This window comes from Silurus aristotelis, assembly GCF_946808225.1.
Source record: "Silurus aristotelis genome assembly, chromosome: 5".
In the NCBI taxonomy this organism is placed as follows: domain Eukaryota; kingdom Metazoa; phylum Chordata; class Actinopteri; order Siluriformes; family Siluridae; genus Silurus; species Silurus aristotelis.
Window position 1 is genome coordinate 8,438,576 of NC_139578.1, and position 23,851 is coordinate 8,462,426.

A 23,851-nucleotide genomic window follows, 5' to 3' on the forward strand; every position below is an offset into this window, starting at 1 on the left:
AATTATATTAGGGTAGGCTGGCACAAATAATAGGTGGGCAATCAGTAGAAGCTGCTACCCAATCAGAAGTTGGAATACATGCAGGGATGTCCTGCTATTTTTCCCTTTTGCTGAATAATAAAATCCACTGCCACCAATGGCCATGATTACATTATTAATGTGTGATTGGGACCTTTATCTTCACCATCTCATCAGTTTTTTAAATCCCAATTATATTAAACGATTGCAACCATAGCAAAGAAAAACTCTCTAAGAGATGAGAGGAAGAGCTGCTACACTGTGCCCCACCATGACGCATTCCTTACTACACTTCCATCTTTCCTTTAACCAGTATCTCCACTTCTGTCTGTTTTCTACTTGCTTAGAGTCATAAAACTATTGGAGAATGCTAGAAGAATTTCTTGAGGTCCCTACCACCAGAGAAAAGTATGCATGCAGTCTCGTATCACACCGATTAATTATGCTCTGGCATCTTTGGAAATCAGTAGAGGAGAGTGAAGAGAGTTCTTTCCTGGCATCTGCCAGGATGATCCACCAAGGTCTGAGCATCAGCTGAGAAACAAATGCCAGAAGGGCCATTCTGACTGTCACACCATTGAATGAACCCATGCCCATTAAGTTGGGCCTGCACTTTATTTCAATCTCACAGTCAAGCCCCCATCAACACTATTAAACTAGATAGCACACATGTCCCAGCATTACTAGACACAGGAAGCACTGTCAACTTGGCTGATAGGACATATGGAATCATTTTGGGTTATATGTGCACAAGAATTTCTGTAAGTTCTATACTTCCAAGGGAATCAAGGAAGTGAGTACCAATTATTAATTGGGTTGGTATCCGAATTACATGTGCCTTTACTAACTGAAAGAAACATGCCATTGTTCCTCACAGACCTGGTTGCAACCAAGAGGGCCATGACAACCTCGAGACCCATTCCAAGCCTGCTCAGCAAACAATGGCAATTTTGCTTGAGAGCAGATAAGAGGATGACCATCTGAAACACTGTTGGGAACAGGTGCTATAGGGAAAAAAGAGAAACCTACCAGGGTAAACAGACTATGCTTGCCTCATACTTCCAGATAGAGGAAGACAGGAATGGGTGAAACTGGGATTTGAAAAGAGGGCTGAAGAATACTAGTCATGATCCACGTAGCCTGGGAGGAATAGCCTCCCCTGCTCTGCTCTAGAGGGAAGTTGTTAGATGAGTGTATGGACATATTTATATTTATAATTAGAGCACAAATACCAACAGTGGAAACAACGGATTTATGAGTCATTACTTTATCAGTAACAAAATCCAGAATATTAACCACATAAAAACCTGAAAAGTATTTCAATATCACTCCAGCTAATCTTTTTAAATATATAAGCAAACTATTTGACCTGAATCAATGGAAGATGTTTCAGAAATTCTACTAATGGCAATGAACATATAAGAAAACCTTTTGGCAAATATTTTGCAACGTTCTTAGTATTGTTTGTTCAGTAATCATTAAATAACAAATGAACCAAGTCTGGGTTAATACTGATTGACAAGGTGGCAAATCTCCACCCCCAGGAAATGACATCATTACTGTATAAAGGGAAACGCATCATGTTCTAACATAGCATTAATGCACAGGTGGTGAAATAAGAAAATATTTTATTTTACAACCAAATCAAAATGTATATAGGCACATACAGTGTTCTATTCTTCTATCTGGTCACAGGTCTGGAATCTTTACCTAAAATATGAAAGACTAAAGACTAAAAATACTTAATATAAGATGCTGAAAAAATAAATAATAGAAATAATTTTTATAAAATAATACATTTTCTAAATAATACAAAACATTGATAATGTTTTGTATTTTTACAGAAGTTGTTCTGGATGTGAAACTGGAGCAAAAAGATCTCTCCATGACAAAAGGGATAGACAAGACTGTGTTTATCAGCTGCAATGTTACCGGATTATCTGACAGCAATTATGTTCACTGGTACCAAAAGAAAGAAGGTGAAGCTCTTACAAGGATCCTGTATGTCAAAAAAGGTAGTCAAGTTGTTCATGATTCTAAATATCCTGACGCCAAGGAATTTGATGTGAACAAGCTTCAACAATTTGATCTAAAGATAGCAAAACTGAAGAAAAGTCACTCAGCAGTTTATTACTGTGCCAGCTGGGATGTCGCCACAGTGACAGCAAACATTGAGTGCCTGTACAAAAACCTCGATGGTACACACCCACAGCGACTCTATGGAAAATGTATTTCAACACATTTTTATTTTGAAATGCACTCTACTCTACTCTACTCTACTCTACTTTACTCTACTCTACTCTACCCTATCTATCTATCTATCTATCTATCTATCTATCTATCTATCTATCTATCTATCTATCTATCTATCTATCTATCTATCTATCTATCTATCTATCTATCTATCTATCTATCTATCTATCTATCTATCCATCTATCTATCTATCTATCCATCTATCTATCTATCTATCTATCTATGACACACACCTCTCTAAAGAAGGATTCACAGCTGAAAATGCATACCAGAGCGAAAACCAAGCCATGAGGTCAAAGAACTGCCTGCAGAGCTCAGAGACAGGATTGTTGCAAAGCACAGATCTTGGAAAGGCTACAAAAATATATCCACCGCACTGAAGAGAAAATGGCTTCCATAATTCTCAAATGGAAGGAGTGTGGCACAACCAGGACTCTTAAAAGTGCTGATTGTCTGGCCAAACTGAGCAATGGGGAAAGGGCCTTTCTAAGAAAGGTGCCCAAGATGCTGATGGTCTCACTGATGATATAGGGGTGTTTTTCTGCAGCAGAGACTGGGCAAGTGGTCAAGTTTGAAGAGAAGCTGAATGAAGCAAAGTGAAGATATATTTTCAACAAAAATCAGTTTAACAGTGCTCAGGACCTTATCTAGCCCAAAGCTCCCAAAGGATGTCCTAGAGTGGCCCAGCCAGAGCCCTAACTTGAACATTTTTGAATATCTTTAAATATCTTTGAAAGTGGTTGTCCACCAACAGTCCCCATCCAACCTGACCCAGCATGAAAGGATTTGCCATGAAGAATGGCAGAAAATCCCCCAATCCAGTTATCCAATGACAGTGCTGCTATACATTGAAATTCTCACTTTGCACACCCCAGTTTGTTAAACCTGGGGTCGGAGCAAACTGTCAGAACATATTTTTAAAAATTATTTGTCACCGAGTTGATTCGGTTATAGACCCTGTTTAATGGCCATACATGGATTGGTGGACTTGAGACTTGTATCTCAACCTTCTGATCAGTTATTTAAAAAATCTTTTGGAAAGAAAAGAAAAGGAACAGTTCAAAGAAAAAAGAATAAAATGGGCCCCAGTCTTCTTCTGAGTGACATACAATCAAGAGGGCCATAAAAACCTCAAAATGGCATAGATGAATCAATGGAACCCAGTCTAGGCATGCCCAAGTGTAATTTTGTTTGAGAGCAGAAGGAGGATGGCAATCTGTAACAGTGGTGTGGGCAGGGTCTACAGGTTAATTGAGCAAACCATCAGGCTTTGCTTGCCTCATTTCTTTGAAAGAGGAAGACAAGAATCAGAAAAACTGGGATGTCCTTTTTGTGGTTGATAAAACCCCAATGGCATCCACAGATTTCATTAGAGATCCTCTTTGAGAGGAAACTCTGATGACTATTAGACATGGCCAAGGTAGACTGCTAGGAACAGCCTTCACTGCTCTGCTTTGTAATCAGATATGTCTAGATTGTGAAGAAGTACACCAAACAGGTAACTCCCAAATGCCACCATGCTGCGCCCAGACACATCCCTCATGATACACTGCACCTGGTGAAATGGCACTGGAAAAGGGAACCAAAAACATCTGTTATAAGAAAGGCCCATATAAAAATTGGACCTGCTGCTGTTAATCTATAGAGATGTAAACATAATCGAGTATACCGAGCCATTGGACATTTTGTATAGCACTCAATCCGCAACTTTTGTCTTTGCTATGTTTGACATTTTAGTCATTGTATGTTTTTGTTTTTAATTAAAAGTTCACGCTATTTAAATATATAATATGCACTTACTTATGTGCTACACGTGATAATTATCCTAAAAAAATTTATTTTTTTCAGTTCATTTAGTACATTTAAAAACACTATTCTTTTTGTCATTGCGCTTCATCATAATACTAAGTGTGAAAGTACATATATTTGTTAACAAAACGTTATTCCAAAGCGTTCTAATGGCCAGATTGCTCTGATGATAGAAGTTCTAAATGAGCTGCCATTACTCTTTGCTCATTATGTATATGTGAAAACAGCATGTGTACACAACAGATATTATCAAAAACAAATATTAACCACAGTGAGGATATAAATAAATAAATAACAGATTTTTTACAGCCCTTGTTATACTCTGGTATGAATTTTACTTAACATATTAAAGGAGGCATGTTGACTGAAAAAGAAAAAAAAAAAGAATTGTGGTAAGATAACGACATACTTACTTTCATATCTGCTTTATTATTTTCAAACTAGGTTTAATCCATTGGTAATGATCCAAAGTAAAGTTTTATCACTTGTTTCCTCACTAAGTAAATTCCATGTGAATATTGATATTAAACACATCTGGATCTGGCTGTATGCAGATCAGTGCACATGTTTTTATAACTGAATGATACACTGTGGGAGTTAAAATCTTTGGCTCAGGGACAAGACTATATGTAACAGGTAAGAAAAATGTCTTTTAATTTCTAAAATGTCTCAACTGTGTATAATTCTGAAAATACGTTAAAAAATGAAGGCAGCAAAATGTCAGTAGATAGTAGGAGTATATTATACTTGTTTTAAATTATTAATCCAATGTCTTCTATACTTTTTTTCTGACTCTGAATGCAGACTGTTTACATATGTAAAAAATTTATGCGAAGCCTATTTTTTTTTGTTCTGGTCTGGAGGTGACCTTTATAAACTGTACCTTCTTAGATATATATGAACTCTCAAACCAATTTGGCACCATGAAATTATATTTTATTACAAATTCAAGTATTAATTACAAAGTATTTTTTGTATATCAAACAACATTGTAAAAAAACAGAATGCCATTTTATATAATAACATTAAATATTATTTTATGATAGCTACAATAACTACGAAATTACAAAAACAAAAAATAGGAAACAATCAATAAATAAGTTTAGATCATGAAACAGTTAGGTAGGTGGTACATAAATGAATACATTTCATAAATAAAGCTGCCATTTTGCTTTGAATTTTGATGGAGACATTTAAAAAAACATCTTATAAAAGATCTTGCAAAAGAAAATCATAAATGCATGTATGTGTGTGTGTGTGTGTGTGTGTGTGTGTGTGTGTGTGTGTGTGTGTGTGTGTGTGTGTGCGTTTGTATGCATGTATGTATAACGTCTAGGAAAAAAGCTAATATAGACTGTATATAATATTCTATAGTCCTATGTATGCTAAAAACTTGTACAAACTTGTATGTACTAAATATAGTTTTTAATACATCATGATAGTTAAGATAGTTAAGGTAATAAATTAGAATGACTACAACAATGAATTCAAAGAAAAATGTTTTGACTGTAAACTGTAGGTTATAATGTAGGTATCAGAATTCTTATTCCATGGTCAAAGTAATTTTTTTGGTTTTATGGGATCCCGTGTCTGTGTAAAAAAGAAAATCCATACATGATTTATACGTACTTAATTTAAATATAGATAATGTGCCAGATTCATACTAAATTTACTTAATAAAGATTTTTTTGAAGCCTCGTGACTAGCGCCAGTTACCCAGTTTGTTAATTAGAAATAAAATGTATGTAAGAAACATTATAGAAATATTTTTCATTAGCCATAATTTTAATAGCCAATTTGTGTGAGCTACTGAAATGAATTCTAGTCTAATCTATTAAATAAATATTTAAACATTTATTTTATTTAAATTTTATTAAATTGTATTATTTATATTTATAAATATAGGCTATTAACAAGTTATTGAACATGCTTTCTGCAACTTAAATGGAGTACATGTCCACCTTCTACAGAAATAAAGGAGATGCTTCATTTTGTATTAGTCTTTGCTTATTGCAACAAAATGAAACATTTTCACATTCCGCAATTTCTATACAACTATATACTATACTTCTAATTACAATGTGTAGCATATGAAAGTCATACGAGATTATAGCTCGAGCTATGATAATTGGATATATAATTAGATTCAGATATTCAATTTTAACAAGTGAAGCATTAATACCTTATTGAGTTACTCAATAAGTCTAATAATAAAGTGCATTTCTACCCTCAATTCATGATCTAACAACTGTACTCTGTGGATGTTTAGTTGATGAATAGACATATAGAACGCTGCATTTATTCTGTTTTTTCCAAGTATTATAATATGTCCATCATTCTTTAGTTATGACCAGAAAAACACAAATACATGGCACTTAAACACTCTTTGGGGTCCATGTTCTGTAAATACTGAGAAGTGAATGCATGCACTGAACAGATCAACAGTGTAAATTGTGACCAAGGCTGTGTACTAGCAGCAGGGCAGGAAAACTGACAGTCTGAACATCAGAAATGATGGACAAAAATGTTTATTTCTTGCGAAAAGTAGGATTATATTTTCATTCTGTAAGATTAGATGATATTCAATGTCACTGTCATATTTACAAGTACAAAGAAAGAGAAATGCAAGATACATGACAAGTTCCTGGCCTCAAATACGTTCTTAATCAAAGACCAGGAATTTGAAGTCTATTCTAGGTCTGTTTTTAATTCTTCCATGGCCATCATTATAAGAAGGAAGTAAATAAATGTGCATACTGAGTGGATTTCAATAGTTTAAAAATGTTTCAGTTAAATCTTTTCAGTGGTGGACAGTAATGAATGAAATGTAATTAATTTCTGTACCTATGTAGCTTTTTTGCATATGTATACACTGCTGAAGTTTTTCTATTTGTGGAGACGTTTACTTGAACTTTACTACATTTCAAACTTAAATATCTTTATAATTTGCTAACTCAGTTGTTATTTGTGGATACAAACTTAACTGATCAAGCACGCAGCAAACCACCAATCAGGGTCGAGCACGATCTCTGTTTTGAACCTGTTTTGATCGCCGCTTGGTGGTATCTACTTATCACCAACATGCAGTTCAACAGCAAGAAGAAAATTTTGAGAGGAATAAATGATGAAGGAAACTCCTCAATCTAACTTGTCACAACACCTGTGGCCTTATTTACTGATTTTATTTTAAGTAGTTGAAAAAAGTTTTTTGGCTCATAATAATTTTAATAGATATTATTCAGTGTTTGCCTTATTATCATTCTATTAATAGATTTTCGTGCCAAGTAACATTAGAGTCTTTTCACATGAACTGAACTGCTTAAGCAAAAGTCTTACGACAAAAATGATAATAGGAGCATTTAATAGACATAATAAATCATAGTTATTTGGATACTTATGTACATTTGAAGGCAAATACCTTTACTCAAGTGAGGGTATTAAGGGAGCACTTTTACTTTTACAGGATTAATATTTTGTCTAGTGCATCTCTATTTTAACTCAAGTACATGGTTTGTGTACTTTGTACATCACTGAATCCTTGACATTTTGCATGCTGTGTCCAATGAAAAAAGTACAAATTGACATGTTTCTATTTGCTTTATTGATTGCTTACTCGCATGATCATTGTCTGTCCTCCTAATCAGACACAGCAAAGGTACCTCCTACAATATCTGTGTATCCAGTATCCAACAAACAGGAGGAAGGACAGCATGTACTGCTGTGCCAGGCTAAAAACATGTTCCCAGACTTGGTGAAATTCACATGGCTGGATCCAAAGGGGGGAGAAGTGAAGTCATCAGATGAAGGTGATGAGCAGCTGGAGCAGAAAGATGGTGTAGGGATAACCAGCATGCTCATTTTAGAGAAAAACAAAGTGACATCATATGAATACACCTGCATTGTCAAACATGAGGGAGAAGAGCATAGACAAACCATTCCAACAGGTAAAAAAAAAATTCACATGCTATTTTGATTATCTTACAACATTTTAACAACCACTGGCTCTCCGAAGAACTTTGATTAAAACATCTCGTTTTAATTCAATCGATTCACTTTTGGATTTATTCTATTCATTTTATAAGGCATTTTAAAGATATTACCATTATGTCAATATAAATTTAACCTTGAATATTGTCAGTTTAACAGATGCAGCAAAAATAAGTCAAAATATCCTGATTTCTGTCATCTATTAACTAAAATATTGTATTTGCACAGTTAAAGCTGTTGCAACCAAGTGTGTGCCCAGACAAGAAACATCGGAGGAGGAAACTCTCATTTCTGGTAATAAAAAAATAAATATATATATATATATATATATATATATATATATATATATATATATATATATATATATATATATATATATATATATATATATATTTATTTTTATTTTTATTTTTATATATATATATATATATATATTTTTTTTTTTACTATTTTAATTATTGAATATCTCTTTTTATTAATAGAAATTAAGTTTATATGAAGTTAATCACTTACATGCATAAATTTGTTTGTTACTGTGTCTCTTGTGCAGGTGTGCATGAGATCAGCCGCAGTCTGCATCTGTTCAGCATGACGTATGTGATGCTACTGGTCAAAAACCTACTGTATTTCTGCATTATCTTTGTCTTACTGTACAAGAGGAATTCTGCTAAAAAGGAAATGTTCAGAGTCAAAGCTCGCTGATCGATTATTTTATTTTGAATGGTATAAAACTATAGAAATCCATTTTGTTAAACATCTGTCTCTTCCTGTTTATTTTTTTTAAATATATTCACTGTATTTGCTTTATGTGTATAAACTTTCATGCTGCAGTGTTGAAGGAAATTTAAAACAACAACAAAAGCAACAACAGTAACACTCTGTTTTCTGTTTTTCTTATTCTTGTCCAAAAATAAATTATCCAGCAATTTGTGGTAATGGAAATTTTCTACTGATTATCTGTGAGTGGTATTTTGTGGTATTCTATTTCTTCAGCATTTGTCTTATAAAGTTGTTGTATTCTATAATAATTAAATGGTTTCATGTTCTTTATATAAATCAATAAAGGTAAAAACAAAGTCAACTATTTCAGTCTCATGTTTTCAAAATTTCTCAGCCCAAATCGTGAACACTGTAAAAGACTAATATAATTACTGACATTTATTTAATTAATTTAATTATTTTTATTTTTTTTAAGTGGACATATCTGTACCTCTTCTTCTTCTTCTTCTTCTTTCGGCTGCTCCCATTAGGGGTCGCCACAGCGGATCATCCGTCTCCATACCACCCTGTCCTCTACATCTGCCTCTTTCACACCAACTACCTGCATGTCTTCCCTCACCACATCCATGAACCTCCTCCTTGGCCTTTCTCTTTTCCTCCTACCTGGTGGCTCCATCCTCAGCATTCTTCTACCAATATAATTCATGTCCCTCCTCTGCACATGTCCAAACATCTCAATCTCGCCTTTCTCACCTTGTCACCAAAACATCCTACATGCGCTGTCCCTCTAATAAACTCATTTCTAATCTTGTCCATCCTCGTCATGCCCAAAGAAAACCTTAACATCTTCAGCTCTGCTACCTCCAGCTTCATCTCCTGTCTTTTACTCAATGCCACTGTCTCTAATCCATACAACATCGCAGGTCTCACCACAGTCCTATAAACTTTCTCTTTCATTCTTGCAGATACTATCACAAATCACTCCTGTCACTCTTCTCCACCCATTCTACCCTGCCTGCACTCCTTTCTTTACTTCTCTAACACACTCTCCATTACTTTGCACTGTTGACCCCAGGTACCTGAACTCCTCCACCTTTTCCAGCTCTTCTCCCTGCAACCGCACCCCTCCACTGCCCTCCCTCTCATTCACACACATGTACTCTGTCTTACTCCTACTGACTTTCATTCCCGTTCCCTCCAACGCATATCTCCACCTCTCCAGGCTCTTCTCAACCTGCTCCCTACTCTCACCACAAATCACAATATCATCCGCAAACATCATAGTCCAGGGAGACTCCTGTCTGACCTCGTCCGTCAACCTGTCCATCACCACTGCAAACAGTAAAGGGCTCAGGGCCGATCCTTGATGCAGTCCAACCTTCACCCTGAACCAGTCTGTCGTACCTACTGCACACTTCACTGCCGTCACACTGTCCTCATACATGTCCTGCACCACCCTCACATACTTCTCTGACACACCTGACTTCCTCATACAATACCATAACTCCTCTCTTGGCACTCTGTCGTACGCTTTCTCTAAATCCACAAATACACAATGCAATTCCTTTTGTCCTTCTCTATATTTCTCCATCAACATCCTCAAAGCAAATAAGGCATCTGTGGTGCTCTTCCTCGGCATGAAACCATACTGTTGCTCACAGATGGTCACCTCTTCTCTCAGCCTGGCTTCCACTACTCTTTCCCATAACTTCATAGTGTGACTGATCAACTTAATTTCCCTGTAGTTACTGCAAGACTGCACATCTCCTTTATGCTTAAAGATCGGTACCAGCACACTTCTTCTCCATTCCTCAGGCATCTTCTCACCTTCCAAAATCCTGTTAAACAACCTGGTCAAAAACTCCACTGCCATCTCTCCTAAACATCTCCACGCTTCTACCGGTATGTCATCTGGTCCAACCGACTTTCCACTCTTCATCCTCTTAATCGCTGCTCTCACTTTCTCCTTACTAATCCTATCTACATCCTGCTTCACCAACTCCACATCATCCAACCTTCTCTCTCTCTGATTTTCCTCATTCATCCGCTGCTCAAAATACTCCCTCCACCTTCTCAACACACTCTCCTCACTAGTCAACACATTTCCCTTTCCATCCTTTATTGCTCTAACTTACAGTACATCCTTCCCAGCTCGGTCCCTCTGCCTGGCCAATCGGTATAAATCCTTTCCTCCTTGCTTTCTATTTCCAGATGTCACACCCAGTACTTTTCTCGCTGCCTCTCTTATTACTCCTGCAGTAGTTGCCCAATCATCCAGCACCTCTTCAACACCACCGAGCCTCTGTCTGACCTCTTCCCTAAACCTTACACTACACTCTTCCTCCTTAAGTTTCCACCATCTTATTCTTCTTTCAGTCCTCACTCTCCTCCTCTTCTTCTTTGCCTCCAAAACCATCCTACAGACCACCATCCGATGCTGTCTAGCTACACTGTCCCCTGCCAACACCTTACAGTCTCCAATCTCCTTCAGGTTGCATCTCCTGCATAGCACATGGTCCACCTGTGTGCACCTTCCTCCACTCTTATACGTCACCCTATGATCCTCCTTCTTCTTAAAATAAGTGTTCACCACTGCCATTTCCATCCTTTTAGCAAAATCTACCACCATTTGCCCTTCCACATTCCTCTCCTTAAAACCATACCTACCCATCACCTCCTCATCACCTCTGTTCCCTTCACCTACATGCCCATTAAAGTCTGCCCCAATTACCAATCATTCTTTCCTAGGTACACCATCTACCACTTCATCTAATTCACTCCAGAATTTTTCCTTCTCCTCCATCTCACAGCCAACTTGTGGAGCAAAGGCACTGATGACATTTATCATCATCCCTTCAACTTCCAACTTCACGATCATCACCCTTCCTTCAGAATCACCCCTACACCATTTCTCTTTCCATCCACACCATGATAAAACAGTTTAAATCCACCTTCAATGTTCCTGGCCTTACTCCCTTTCCACTTGGTCTCCTGAACACACAGCATATCTACCTTTCTTCTCTCCATCATATCAGCTACCTCTCTCCCTTTACCCGTCATAGTACCAACATTTAAAGTACCAACCCAAACCTCCACTCTCCTGCACTGCTCCTTTCCCTGCCGTCTCTGTTGACATCTTCCTCCTCTACTTCTCCTCCTTCGGCCAACAGTAGCCCAATTTCCACCGGTACCCTGTCGGCTAACGATACCTGTGGCGGTCGTTGTTAACCGGGGCCTCGACCGATCCGGTATGAAATTCTCATTTGTGATCCGCATATTTGATTTGGCACGTTTTACGCTGGATGCCCTTCCTAACGCAACCCTCCCCATTTACCCGGGCTTGCGACCGGCACTAAGAGTGCACTGGCTTGTGCATCCATAATGGCTGGGTTAAGTGGACATATCTGTACATTAAGGAAAAAATCTGCAACTTAGTTAGTTTAGTCTCATTCTTCACAAATCTTTAAAAAATTAGTGTCGATCTGTATGTTTTAAAGTATAGACACACTACTGTCATTGCACCTTTATAATATTCAGGATGGATTTTATTCTTAGTGTTTTAGTGTTATATTCATCCTCACAACATTTCTGTGTTTTGGATGGTCCATTGTTGGCACTAAAAAAAAAATACAATCATGCTTTTATTGTTTTCCTAAACCCTTGAAATATTAGTTTTTTCCATTTTAGGTCAGCTCCTTCAATAAACACTTCTAAAATCATCCTTGACAGTAATTTTTGTTATACTTATGCTTGATTAATGTTATTTTATATGTAAACATACTTGGGTAAAGTTTAGGTGTTTTAAATGATATGTAAAGCACTTTTGGTCAGTGTCTGTTGTTAGAAATGTCCTCTATACATAAAGAGTGTCTTTACTTTTAATTAATCTTTACTTTGATCAATTAGCTTTAGTTTTGTAATACTTTTGTAAAATAAGTTTATGTCACTAAGGAAGCAGATGTGAAATGCATATTTTGTATAGACTATACAAGGCATCCCTATCAAAGGCCTACTTTATATAATTATATATTTCCAGTATATACTTAGCAGTCGAGTTAGTTATGAAATTCTCTATAGTGATTGGGGTGGTTTGCATGCTTGGTAGGTGAGAGTGTTTCCTGGAAATAGAGCTCAATGTTGTTGAGGTGATAAGCTGCTAGATGCTGTATGGTGTGTGTGTGTGTGTGTGTGTGTGTGTGTGTGTGTGTGTGTGTGTGTGTGTGTGTGTGTGTGTGTGCATGAGAGAAAGTGCGAGAGAGAGAGAGAGAGAGAGAGAGAGAGAGAGAGAGAGAGAGAGAGAGAGAGAGGAGAGAGAGAAAGGGAGAAAGAAGGTGCACTGAGCTTTTATTTGTCCATGCACTTGTTTTGTAAGACAGCATGAACCATGAGAATTAAAAAAAAAAAAAAAAACTCTTGAAACTTGAACACTATATGGGGATAGCTCATACTTGGCTGGTATTGCATTTACAAATATGAAATGCAAAAAAAAAGGATTTTGTAAACACACTGTAGGTAAAAAAAAAAAAAAAACAGTTCTTCTATAGAACCACTCTCTAGTATCTGGCCCTTTATTTTAAAATCATGGGTGATGCGCTTCCCTGAAATCATCCATTATTGGTCATGAAAAAAAAAATACAATCACAGAAAATTTGCATCACCCATAATTTCTTGAAGCACACAATGATGGGAATACAAAATGTGATATTATTAAGTAAATTATTAATATTTAAATATATAGGGTGACTCGTTATAGACTTGTATGCCATCACAAGCTATTTATAAGGATTTTATTGGTTGTTATTCTTGTCTTATAGCCCCTTACAACCCTTACAAGTCACTTACAAATGCAATCATTAGTCATTAATTATTGTGAGATTTCTGATCCATACCAAAGCCAACAAAGTTATTTGTAATTATTTAAATGAATGCTAGTTAATTAGTTTGTGTAATTGAATATTCAATGCTACTATTCTGTTACTTTCAACCCATTAACTCAATAGAGAGCAAAGTACAGAAATTGTCAACAAGGAAACCTTTTAAATATGTAATGGTAGCCTAATGGGTTAAAATATTTTGTAGGTACTGTGTTCATGTATGCTAAGATCTTTACACAGCTTTGACAAGGTTTGGACTCCGCAAGACTTCTGAAGGTGTGCTGTGGTATCTGTTGCCAAGTGTTTAGCAAAAGATCCTTTAAATCCTGTAAGTTGTGAAGTGGGACCTCCATGATTTAGAATTGCTTATCTAGCACATCTAACAGATAATCAATCAGATATAAATCTGAGGGATTTCATCTTGAACTCCTCTTCATTTTCCTCAAACCATTTGTTACGTCCCATTGGATGTTCGTGTGTGAGGGTGTTTGTCTCTCTCTCTATTGGTTCACCTTCCTGTCAATTTCTCAAGGTTCCTCCCTGTTTGGACTGCTATTGGCTAGGGAGGTAATCATCGTTTGTGACCTGACTGCACCTGTGGCCAATCCGGTCAGCTGCTGGAGTTTAAAAAGAGGACTGCAGGAACGTTAGAGAGAGCACCATTTGTTTTGTTTTTTTGTTTGTTTTTTTTGTTTTTTGCATTGTTGTGTTTCAAGCATTGATTCTGTCTTGTATTTTTCCCTTTTGACTTGGTTTTGTACAATATTTGTTAAGTTAAAGTTAATGTCATCTTGTTTGTTTATATTCTGATAACAACTTTGCGTTTTCCATAACAACCCCTGTGTTTTCCCCAGGAGTGTTGGTCAGGTAGTATGTCACGTGACTTACATCTTGCAACATGTAGAGACTACTATGTATAGAGACACTAGCTAGGAGTGTGCGCTACTTCTGTATTTTTGTTAGTTTAGAGTAGGTAAGCTAGGGCGTGTAGAGGTGCCAGAAAATTGTTTTGTTTGGAGTTAGGTTAGTGGTTTATTACTGGGTTAGGTGGGTTTTGTTTTATTGTGTTCCTTTTTAGCGCCACTCTCCGCCTCTCTCTCCTGTGGGATTATTTATGTTTTGGTTTTGACTAGTGTGTAAATATTGTGAATATACTACGCCATATGTTCCTTATTGTTTAAATAAATCCTTTTATATTATACTTGGTTTACATGTCCTTTTCCCTGGCCTGTTCACAGAATGGATCACAGTATGAATGTTGCAGCTTCAAACCCTAGGAGTATAAAAAGAAGCCGTAACACCATTTCTGAACACTTTTTGCAGTGTGTCAGGGCGCATTATCCGGCTGAAGAGGCCAGTGCAATTAAGCAATGCATTTTCATGAAGTGGTGTACTTGGTTTGAAACAATGCTCGAGTGCATAGTCGTTTTTCCTTGCACCACTTTTGGTAGGTACCGAATTCCACTGCAACCACAGCATTCAGGAACACCCCATGAACCAGCTGTATAATCATCACATTTTAGCCCTAATTATAGTCAATGTTGGCTTAAAGCCTTACGCGTACTTAAATTTCCTGAATTGACTCTTCACTTGTTGCTTAATATATCCCAACATTGACAGGTGCTTTTGTAACGACATAGTCAATGTTTACTTCACGTCAGTGGTTTTAATGCTCTGGCTGATAAGTGTAATTTTGCTGTGAAGATGCACCTGGATTCACAGTTGTGCAGTGGCATTTCCACGAAAAGTTCTCCATGGTTCAACAGTTATTATTATTATTGATATTGACTCATGCCATTATACAAGTGCTGTATTCTAAACACATAACAGAGTAAAATGCAATTAAGAAATTTTTAAAGAATATTAGGACATAAATGGATGTTCTAAGATTTCTTAAAAGCATACTTATCTTGGAAGTTTCAATTTTCATAACAGTGTGTAGACCGACTTTAATATTAATGCTGAAAACCCTCAACACCTGTTTTTGCAACCACTTAGGTTAATAATGCAATATGCTATAAGTATTTGTCTGTAAACTGGGGATCCTCAAGAGCTTAAGGGCTCTATAATTCTTTGCAATTATGTTATGCTGTTGTGGTGCATTTTTTTTATTTGCTTTTAATAAAAAAACTATTTTATAAAACAAAGTAATAAAACTGAACATCCAGTTGAAAACAAAAACCAATGTACAACATATTATTGAATGCTTTGTTGGATTTGCTTTGTTGGATGTTCATCTAAGAGAGAAATGTAGCAGATAATGGGCGTACACTGTATGATGATTCTCTCTTAATCTCTTAATGATTTTCATTAAGCTTTCAGTATCTTCTGGTGCAGCTTCAATTGCTTTCCAACATATTAAAAAATGGCCTTGATTGTCTTACTGAAGTTATGTTTTGTGATGATTTTTCTTATTTATTTAGGTAAGATTGTCTTAAATTATACTTAAGTCCTTTCAACAAAGTTTTATTCATATAACTTTTTTTTCCATTTAGATGCGTTTTCATCAACATATTTTATACGTACAATTGAGCTAAAATAATGTTTTTTTCTCTTTTTGCACAGGGCACAGTGATGTGGAGCTGCATCAGAAGATGTTCATGATTAAACAAACCAGCAAGCTCGTTAAGATAGAATGTACTTTCCCCTCAGATTGTGAATATTACATTCACTGGTATCAAAAGAAGGATGGTGAACTTTTCAAGAGAGTTCAATATGTGAAAATTGAGGATCAAACCGTTCGAAATGAGCCTGGATTTGAAACACTGAAAGCTGAAAAAACAGGAAATAAGTTTGATTTGATAATCCCCAATTTAAAAACAGAGCATTCAGCAACATATTATTGTGCCTGCTGGGTGTGGGCAGCACAGTGAGAATAAAACTATAAGTGCTGTACAACAACTCACAATCAGAATTCATGGTTTCTTTCCAAATTATATAGTAATTTTTTTTACTTTTCCCAAGTTTTAAAAACACATAAAAATAATGACATACATCTAAAGTTTCTCATATTTTTTGAGATTGCATAGGTATTTTATTTATTCAGGAATTATTATAAAGGTGCAAAACGAAACAAAAAGCCAAATGCGTGCATATATTAAGGATACTGAAAACATTTCATTCTCTAGCACCTGTTGTAGCATACTAAATAAATAAATAAATTGATAACATGATAAATTGATTTAATCTGTTTGAATTACATTGCATTTGATAAACCCTTGATAGCTATAGAATCTTTAATTAGGGTGCCAAATACTAAAGGTTGTTTGTTATTCTATTTTTCTTCTTTTTCTTCTTTTACTTTTGGCTAGGTTGTCAATGTTTTAAAATTTGGCACACTGTTTAAGGAGGGGCCATATTTAGGCCAAGTCCTGACAATGCTTTGTTACCAAAATCTGGCTTAATTTGGAAGTATGTTTATTAGTTCATACATTTGACCTGTGTCCAGAATAGAAAGGTTGTCCTAAATTTCCTAGGTTGAGGCAAGTTCAACTCAATATAACTGACAGCAGAAATTTTTCCCTAATGAAATCTTCTCCCATCTGAGTTTTTTTAGCTCCTACATAGAGTATTTTGTCCAGTCATCACCAAATGTGGCTGATGTCTTACAAAAGTTGTCTAAAGAATTTTAAATAGCTTGTGAATCTGACAGTAAAGCAGTGTGAGTCTGTATCACTGCAAAAGATTTGTCAATGACCTAAGATATGTAACAAATGTCCTGACAACAGGATATTTGATTACAAATTACAATAACAACATACTAAACATACTTAAACCTGCTTACATCTAATCTCCATTGTTGGTACTCCTCTAAATTGTGTCCAATATTCACCAAATTTGGTTATTACTTCTACCTGTTTAAGCTGTTAACTGGACCTCACATCATATTAATATTAGCTAGCTAGCTAGCTAGCTAGCTAGATAGATAGATAGATAGATTGATTGATTGATTGATTGATTGATTGATTGATTGTTTGAACTTTGTCATTGCATAGTACAGGTACACAGCAACGAAATGCAGTTTGACATCTACCAGAAGTGCAAAAAGTAGCAATCGTGCAAATAGTGCAGATAAATATGTAGCATATTTACAGCATGTGATATGTATGTAAGCATATGTACAGTGATTAAATATAAAGGCTATAACAGTGCAGAGACGTGTGGACATCATTAAGAGCCTTTGCTATGTTTCCACACGGACAGTTAATGAGGTGATACCGGAGAAAGTGCACCCCTTCAAGTCAAGAAGCTTTTATATATATAATCAGACATTTTACAGATTTAAATGATCTGTTGTTTTTATCTCTATGATCAATAAGGACAGTAATTTATGTTCGTTTCCCCATTATGAGGGAAAAACCCACAAAACGCCACCTAGAGGGTTAATTGTCAAGTCAAGTCAAGTCAAGTTTATTTGTATAGCGCTTTTCACAACAGACATTGTCTCAAAGCAGCTTTACAGAAAACAACAGTGAAGGTGAATGGTGTGCGTTTGTCCCTGATGAGCAGCCGTGGCGACAGTGGCAAGGAAAAAACTCCCTTAGATGATATGAGGAAGAAACCTTGAGAGGAACCAGACTCAAAGGGGAACCCATCCTCATATGGGTGACATCAAGAGTTTGGTCATAAATCTTTCAACAATACAGAACAATTTGTGATCATCATAGATCCAGCATCAGCTTCTCCATGCCAGGGCCTTTAAACACTCGGCATCTACTTCTCCATGATCATCCATAGGTCCATAATCTTCACGAGGTGGGACGTGACTGGAGCTGGCCAAACCTCAGGATGCCTCGGGATGGGGAGAGAAGAGAAGCAGTGGAGAGGAATTAGCGTAGCTGCTGTTCATGATATTAACAGCACAAGTTGATAATGTGCATGTGCATATATTCTGGAGCACAAGGTTGTGATGTGATGTGTGTGATGTGTGTTATGTGTAGGCTTTGCTAAAAAGATATGTTTTTAATCTACACTTAAACTGGGAGAGTGTATCTGAACCCCGAACACTGTCAGGAAGACTATTCCAGAGTTTAGGAGCTAAATGTGAAAATGCTCTACCGCCTTTAGTGGACTTTGCTATTCTAGGAACTACTAGAAGCCCAGAGTTTTGAGATCTCAGGGAGCGTGACGGATTGTAGCGTGTTAAAAGACTGGATAGATACATGGAAGCCAAACCATTTAGTGCTTTATAAGTGAGTAGCAGTAGTTTGTAGTCTATTCGAAACTTAATGGGAAGCCAATGTAGGGACGATAAGATAGGGGTTATATGATCGTATTTTCTTGACCTAGTAAGAACTCTTGCTGCGGCATTCTGAACTAACTGAAGCTTGTTTATTAATGATGCAGGACATCCACCTAGTAATGCATTACAGTAGTCTATTCTAGAGGTCATAAACGCATGGACGAGCTTCTCTGCATCAGATATAGATAAGATATTTCTTAGCTTAGAAATATTTCTAAGGTGAAAGAAGGCTGTTTTTGTAACTTGATTGATGTGATTTTTAAAAGATAAGTTGCTGTCTAAAATAACTCCCAGGTCTTTTACCGTTGAACTAGTAGTTACAGAACAACCGTCTAAATGCAGGCTGAGATGCTGGAGCTTCTGTGTACTATTTTTTGGGCCGATGAGCAAAATCTCCGTTTTATCAGAATTTAATAGCAGAAAGTTATGGGTCATCCAATCTCTTATTTCTTCAACAAATTCAGTTATGCGAGCTAATTGAGCTGTATCGCCTGGTTTGGATTAAATATATAGCTGGGTATCATCAGCATAGCAATGGAAGCTAATTCCATGCCTTCTAATAATATTTCCTAATGGAAGCATGTATATTGTAAAAAGCAGGGGTCCTAGAACTGACCCTTGTGGCACGCCATAATTTACTAGCATTATCCTGGATAGCTCTCCATTTAAATCTACGAAATGGTAACGATTGGACAGGTAGGATTTAAACCAGCTTAATGCCTGTCCCTGAATACCGATGTAATTCTGTAAGCGATCGAGGAGAAGATCATGATCTATAGTGTCGAACGCAGCACTAAGATCTAGTAAAACTAATAGGGAGATGTAGCCTTGGTCTGAAGCTAAAAACAGGTCATTAGTGATTGTAACTAGAGCAGTTTCTGTGCTATGATGGGGCCTAAAACCTGACTGAAACTCTTCAAAGATATTGTTCTCCTGCAAGTGGTTACATAACTGGGCAGCGACAATCTTTTCTAAAATCTTAGACATAAATGGGAGATTTGAAATTGGTCTGTAATTCGATAGCGTGTTTGGATCCAGATTAGGTTTTTTAATGAGGGGCTTAATAACTGCTAACTTGAGGGATTTAGGGACATGACCTAACGATAGTGAGGAGTTAATAATATTGAGAAGAGGCTCACCAGCTGTATATAACACTTCCTAATTGTATAAAACATGGCGGATTTGGTGTTTGATTTGAGACTTGGCGCAGAAATAAAACAAAAGTTTACTGATTCAAAATATATTTCGGTGGAGTTTATTTATTTATTTTATATTGAAGTAAAGAAGGGACGTCGTTAATAAGTGTATGTTGGCTGGAGGTTTTAATTTCGCCTTTTTTAAAATATTTATTTATTTATTTATTTATTTATTTATTTATATTTTTTATAAAAATGGTAAAAACAGAAATGCGCGCTGAATTGAGCGCGTTAATACAGTTTAGTGCTGTTTAAAATAATTTGAATTTTGACAGCTATATATATATATGAAAATGTTAGAAGTAAAAAGTACAGATATTTGTGTAAAAATTTTATGAGTAAAAGTAAAAAGTTTAAAATCAAAGTCAAAAAATAAATAGTGGAGTAAAGTACTGATACCAGAAAAATCTACTTAAGTACAGTAACGAAGTTTTTGTACTCCGTTACTTTCCACCTCTGCCTATTTGTTCATTTAGACATTTTCTCCTACTGTCAGCCACGTCACCACTGTCCAACCAAATATACATCTCAAGAGTGAGCCTACAAATAGCTTTTCTTTCTTCTTCATAGCCTAGGCAAATGTTGTAGCACAACTGTGAATGTACAGCAACCAAGTCTGGCTGCTTGGCCCGTAAATGTTGTTTGCAGATGTAATTTTCGATAATTTTGATTATATTTTATTAAATGTACCGCTACATTAATTTATGCTAATATTATATAGTCTACATTTTAATTATGAATCTTGATTTCTTTGACTATTTATAAACACCACTGCACATTATTATAAAAAAAAAAAAACAACTAAAATATTGTTCATAGTTTCATATGTTTTAGGCTCTATGTTTAGCTACAAGTGATAAATAAAATAACAAATATTCCACCTCACTATCTAGAAACAGTACAGATGTAGGGAAGCAGAATTATGGTTATGTGGTAAAGTTTTCGCTTTTATTTAAACTACATTGTTGAAATGTTCCTGCTATTAATCAAATGACACTTACATTTACATATTTTGTAAATGAGACTTCTTCATTATTCTGTAGTTGACTGATTACTAACATCTGTGTCATATCCATTTTGATAGATGTGTGCCAGCTATTTCAGCCTCCAGTGGTAAGATCATGAATAGTTTATTGAAGTATATTCATTTGAATTTGGTTTGCAGAATCATAAATAAAGCATCTGGTATTCTCTGGACATTAATATTCCATTCTAAAGTTTACATTGCCATGATTTCTCTTTTAACTTTAAAATGATTTTGTAAATGAGTTTTGAGATATTAATCCTTTCATTGTATCCTCCATTTTTTGTCATTGGACATCATGCTGTGGGATACTGGGTGAAGCATTTCGGCTCAGGAACAAGACTTTATGTAACAGGTAAGAAATGAATTACTGTACAAAATTCAAGGCACCTTTTGAGTCTTTAAAATAAAAAAGTTGTGACTTTTGAAATGATACTGAATCATACCCTTTCTACATAGTAAGCAAATTCTTACTTGTCTATAATATTTCTAAAATATAATCTCAGTAAAGATGGGGGTTTTAGCAATTGTTAGATGTTGTTATTTAAAAGTAGATATTTGATGTAGAGAGTGTCACAGTGTGACTCTGGATACACCTACTACTACTACAAAGTATTTGGATCGGGAACTCTGCTTATCGTCACTGGTACGAGCACATTTTGCAGTTTTGTTTTTGTTCACTCACGTAAAAAAATTTCAACACTGAATGAATGACAAAATAAACTTAGAGTAAGAAATGATGACAGAAAGGGAATCAATGTTAAATAATGTCTGACTAAACTAAACTGACTAAACTGATTTTTCTTGTTCAACAAATACTTTAATATTCTGTATTCTGTATGCTACAGCCAATAGCATACAGTCAATAATACAGTGCATCAAAAAATACATTTAAAGAAAATGTATATGAGTGACATAAAAGATCATTAGAGGGTTTATATAACTTTATATAACTTTTTATATAACTATATTTTAGAGTTTAACAGAATGTATTCACAGTTTGCTTTCCACTTCAACATGCTGAGCACTAAAAACAAAAATTGGTGTCTAAGATTTCTTTGGCATATTTAATGTTTCTAATCAATAAAAATAAAAATGAAATGTAGTAATATCGAGGTTATGGGTGGAAAAGGGATTACTTAGATGTTTAGTTGCGTAAAAGTTAATAGCGTCCCATTTATGTTGGTATGAAGTTACATTACATTATCTATATGGTCACCAGTGGCATCTTGTCTTTGATAATTCCAATATTTCTAATGAACAAATAATAGTAATATCTGGTTTCAGAATATACAGATATTTTTAAAGAGCTGATTTAGATGCATAGTTGTTTAGAAGTATTTGGTGTAGTTTGAGTCACAGTGGATACACCTATAAAGCGTTTGGATCTGGAACTCGGCTTATTGTCACAGGTATGAGCACATCTTGCTTATTTTTGTTAACTTACCTAAAGAAATAGTTTAGAATGAATTGAAGAATGAATAATAAAGGCACATTTCATAAAGTAAAGAGAAAAAAAAAGATAAGGGAGAGGAATCAACATTTAAATAATTTAGAATTTGTTCTAAATATAGACTGACTTGCATATAGTATCAGAAATGATCTGCAATGATCTTATACACCCATATTTTATTCACAATGGAACATAGAAAACATATCAACTGTTTAATCTGCTAATAAACTGTACTATTTTAAGGAAATTTTAATTTGATAGCTGCACCATGTCTCAAAAACTGTTGCAACAGGGCCATGTTTACCATTGCATAACATTCTCTCTTTAACAACAGTACCTACATGTCAGGGAAGTTTGACTGGAGATGTATGAGAGATACAGTCTGTGTTTGATAGAGGATTCCAGCTGCTTAACAGTCCTGGTTCTTTTTTGCCATATTTTTTATTTCATGATGTGCAAGCTGTTCATTAAATAGGCAATAATGCACCCATATAGCATCAGAGATGCAGGCTTTTAAAATAAGAGCTGATAATAAGCCAGATGGTTCCTCTCCTCTTAATCTGGAGGATGCAGTGTCCATGATTTTCAAAAAGAATAAAAAATGTTGATACATCTGACCAACTTCCACTTGCTCTCAGTCCATATTACGTGAGCTTTGGCCCAGAAAAGACGATGTTTCTGGTTTAAAATCACAAATGGTTATAATTTACTAACAATACATTTCCTTAGTTCAAACATTTGATACGTTTTCTATGTTCTATTGTCAATAAAATATGCAATTTGTTTATGAGATTTGCAAATGGTATTCTGTTTTAAATTACATTTTTCACAGAGTGCCACATTTTCTGGAATTGGGGTTGTAAATATTGAGCATAATTACTTAACATAAATATAAAATATAGGAATACTTCATGCATTACTACATGTGTACATAAGTATCTGGTGTAGTCTAAATTAGCACTATGAAATATTTGGATCTGGAACTTCTGGTCACCGGTTTAAGCAAAATGTTTTGGTCTGCAAAAGTAAACAATGTCCAAAATAAAAGAAGAAACTTTATAACGTGAGGTAACAATGGAAGAAAAATTAGAGGAGTAGAACCATTTGTGAAGTAATAGTTAGTCTGTGACAGTAGTCATAGAAGTGGCCATAAAGTATAGTGTGATTTGATATGATTTTGTAGTGTTTGGATCTGGAACTAGGCTTAAGTTCACTGGTATGAGCATATTTTGTTTTTGTTTTTAACTGACCAATAGTCTATGATGAAAGAAAGA

The 23,851-nt window shown here is 35.5% G+C and overlaps 1 protein-coding gene across 19 annotated transcripts in view; it reads left to right on the top strand.

The window, feature by feature from the left end:
• LOC310726343 (immunoglobulin lambda-1 light chain-like) overlaps positions 1 to 23,851 on the top strand; it is a 103,069-nt gene that overhangs the window by 72,556 nt on the left and 6,662 nt on the right. For 3 of the 19 annotated variants that reach the window (XM_083541824.1, XM_083541839.1, XM_083541834.1), the window contains exon 3: positions 21,446 to 21,479. The exons of 12 other annotated variants lie outside the window; for them this stretch is intronic. In XM_083541824.1, the coding sequence (XP_083397950.1) occupies positions 21,446 to 21,479 (34 nt within the window). Of the gene's footprint in view, positions 1 to 1,620; positions 1,714 to 1,862; positions 2,168 to 4,678; positions 4,718 to 7,725; positions 8,026 to 8,296; positions 8,363 to 8,618; positions 9,153 to 21,445; positions 21,480 to 23,851 lie in introns of those variants that run through there. 4 more of the 19 variants (XM_083541829.1, XM_083541831.1, XM_083541830.1 and 1 more) reach the window with 3 other exon arrangements.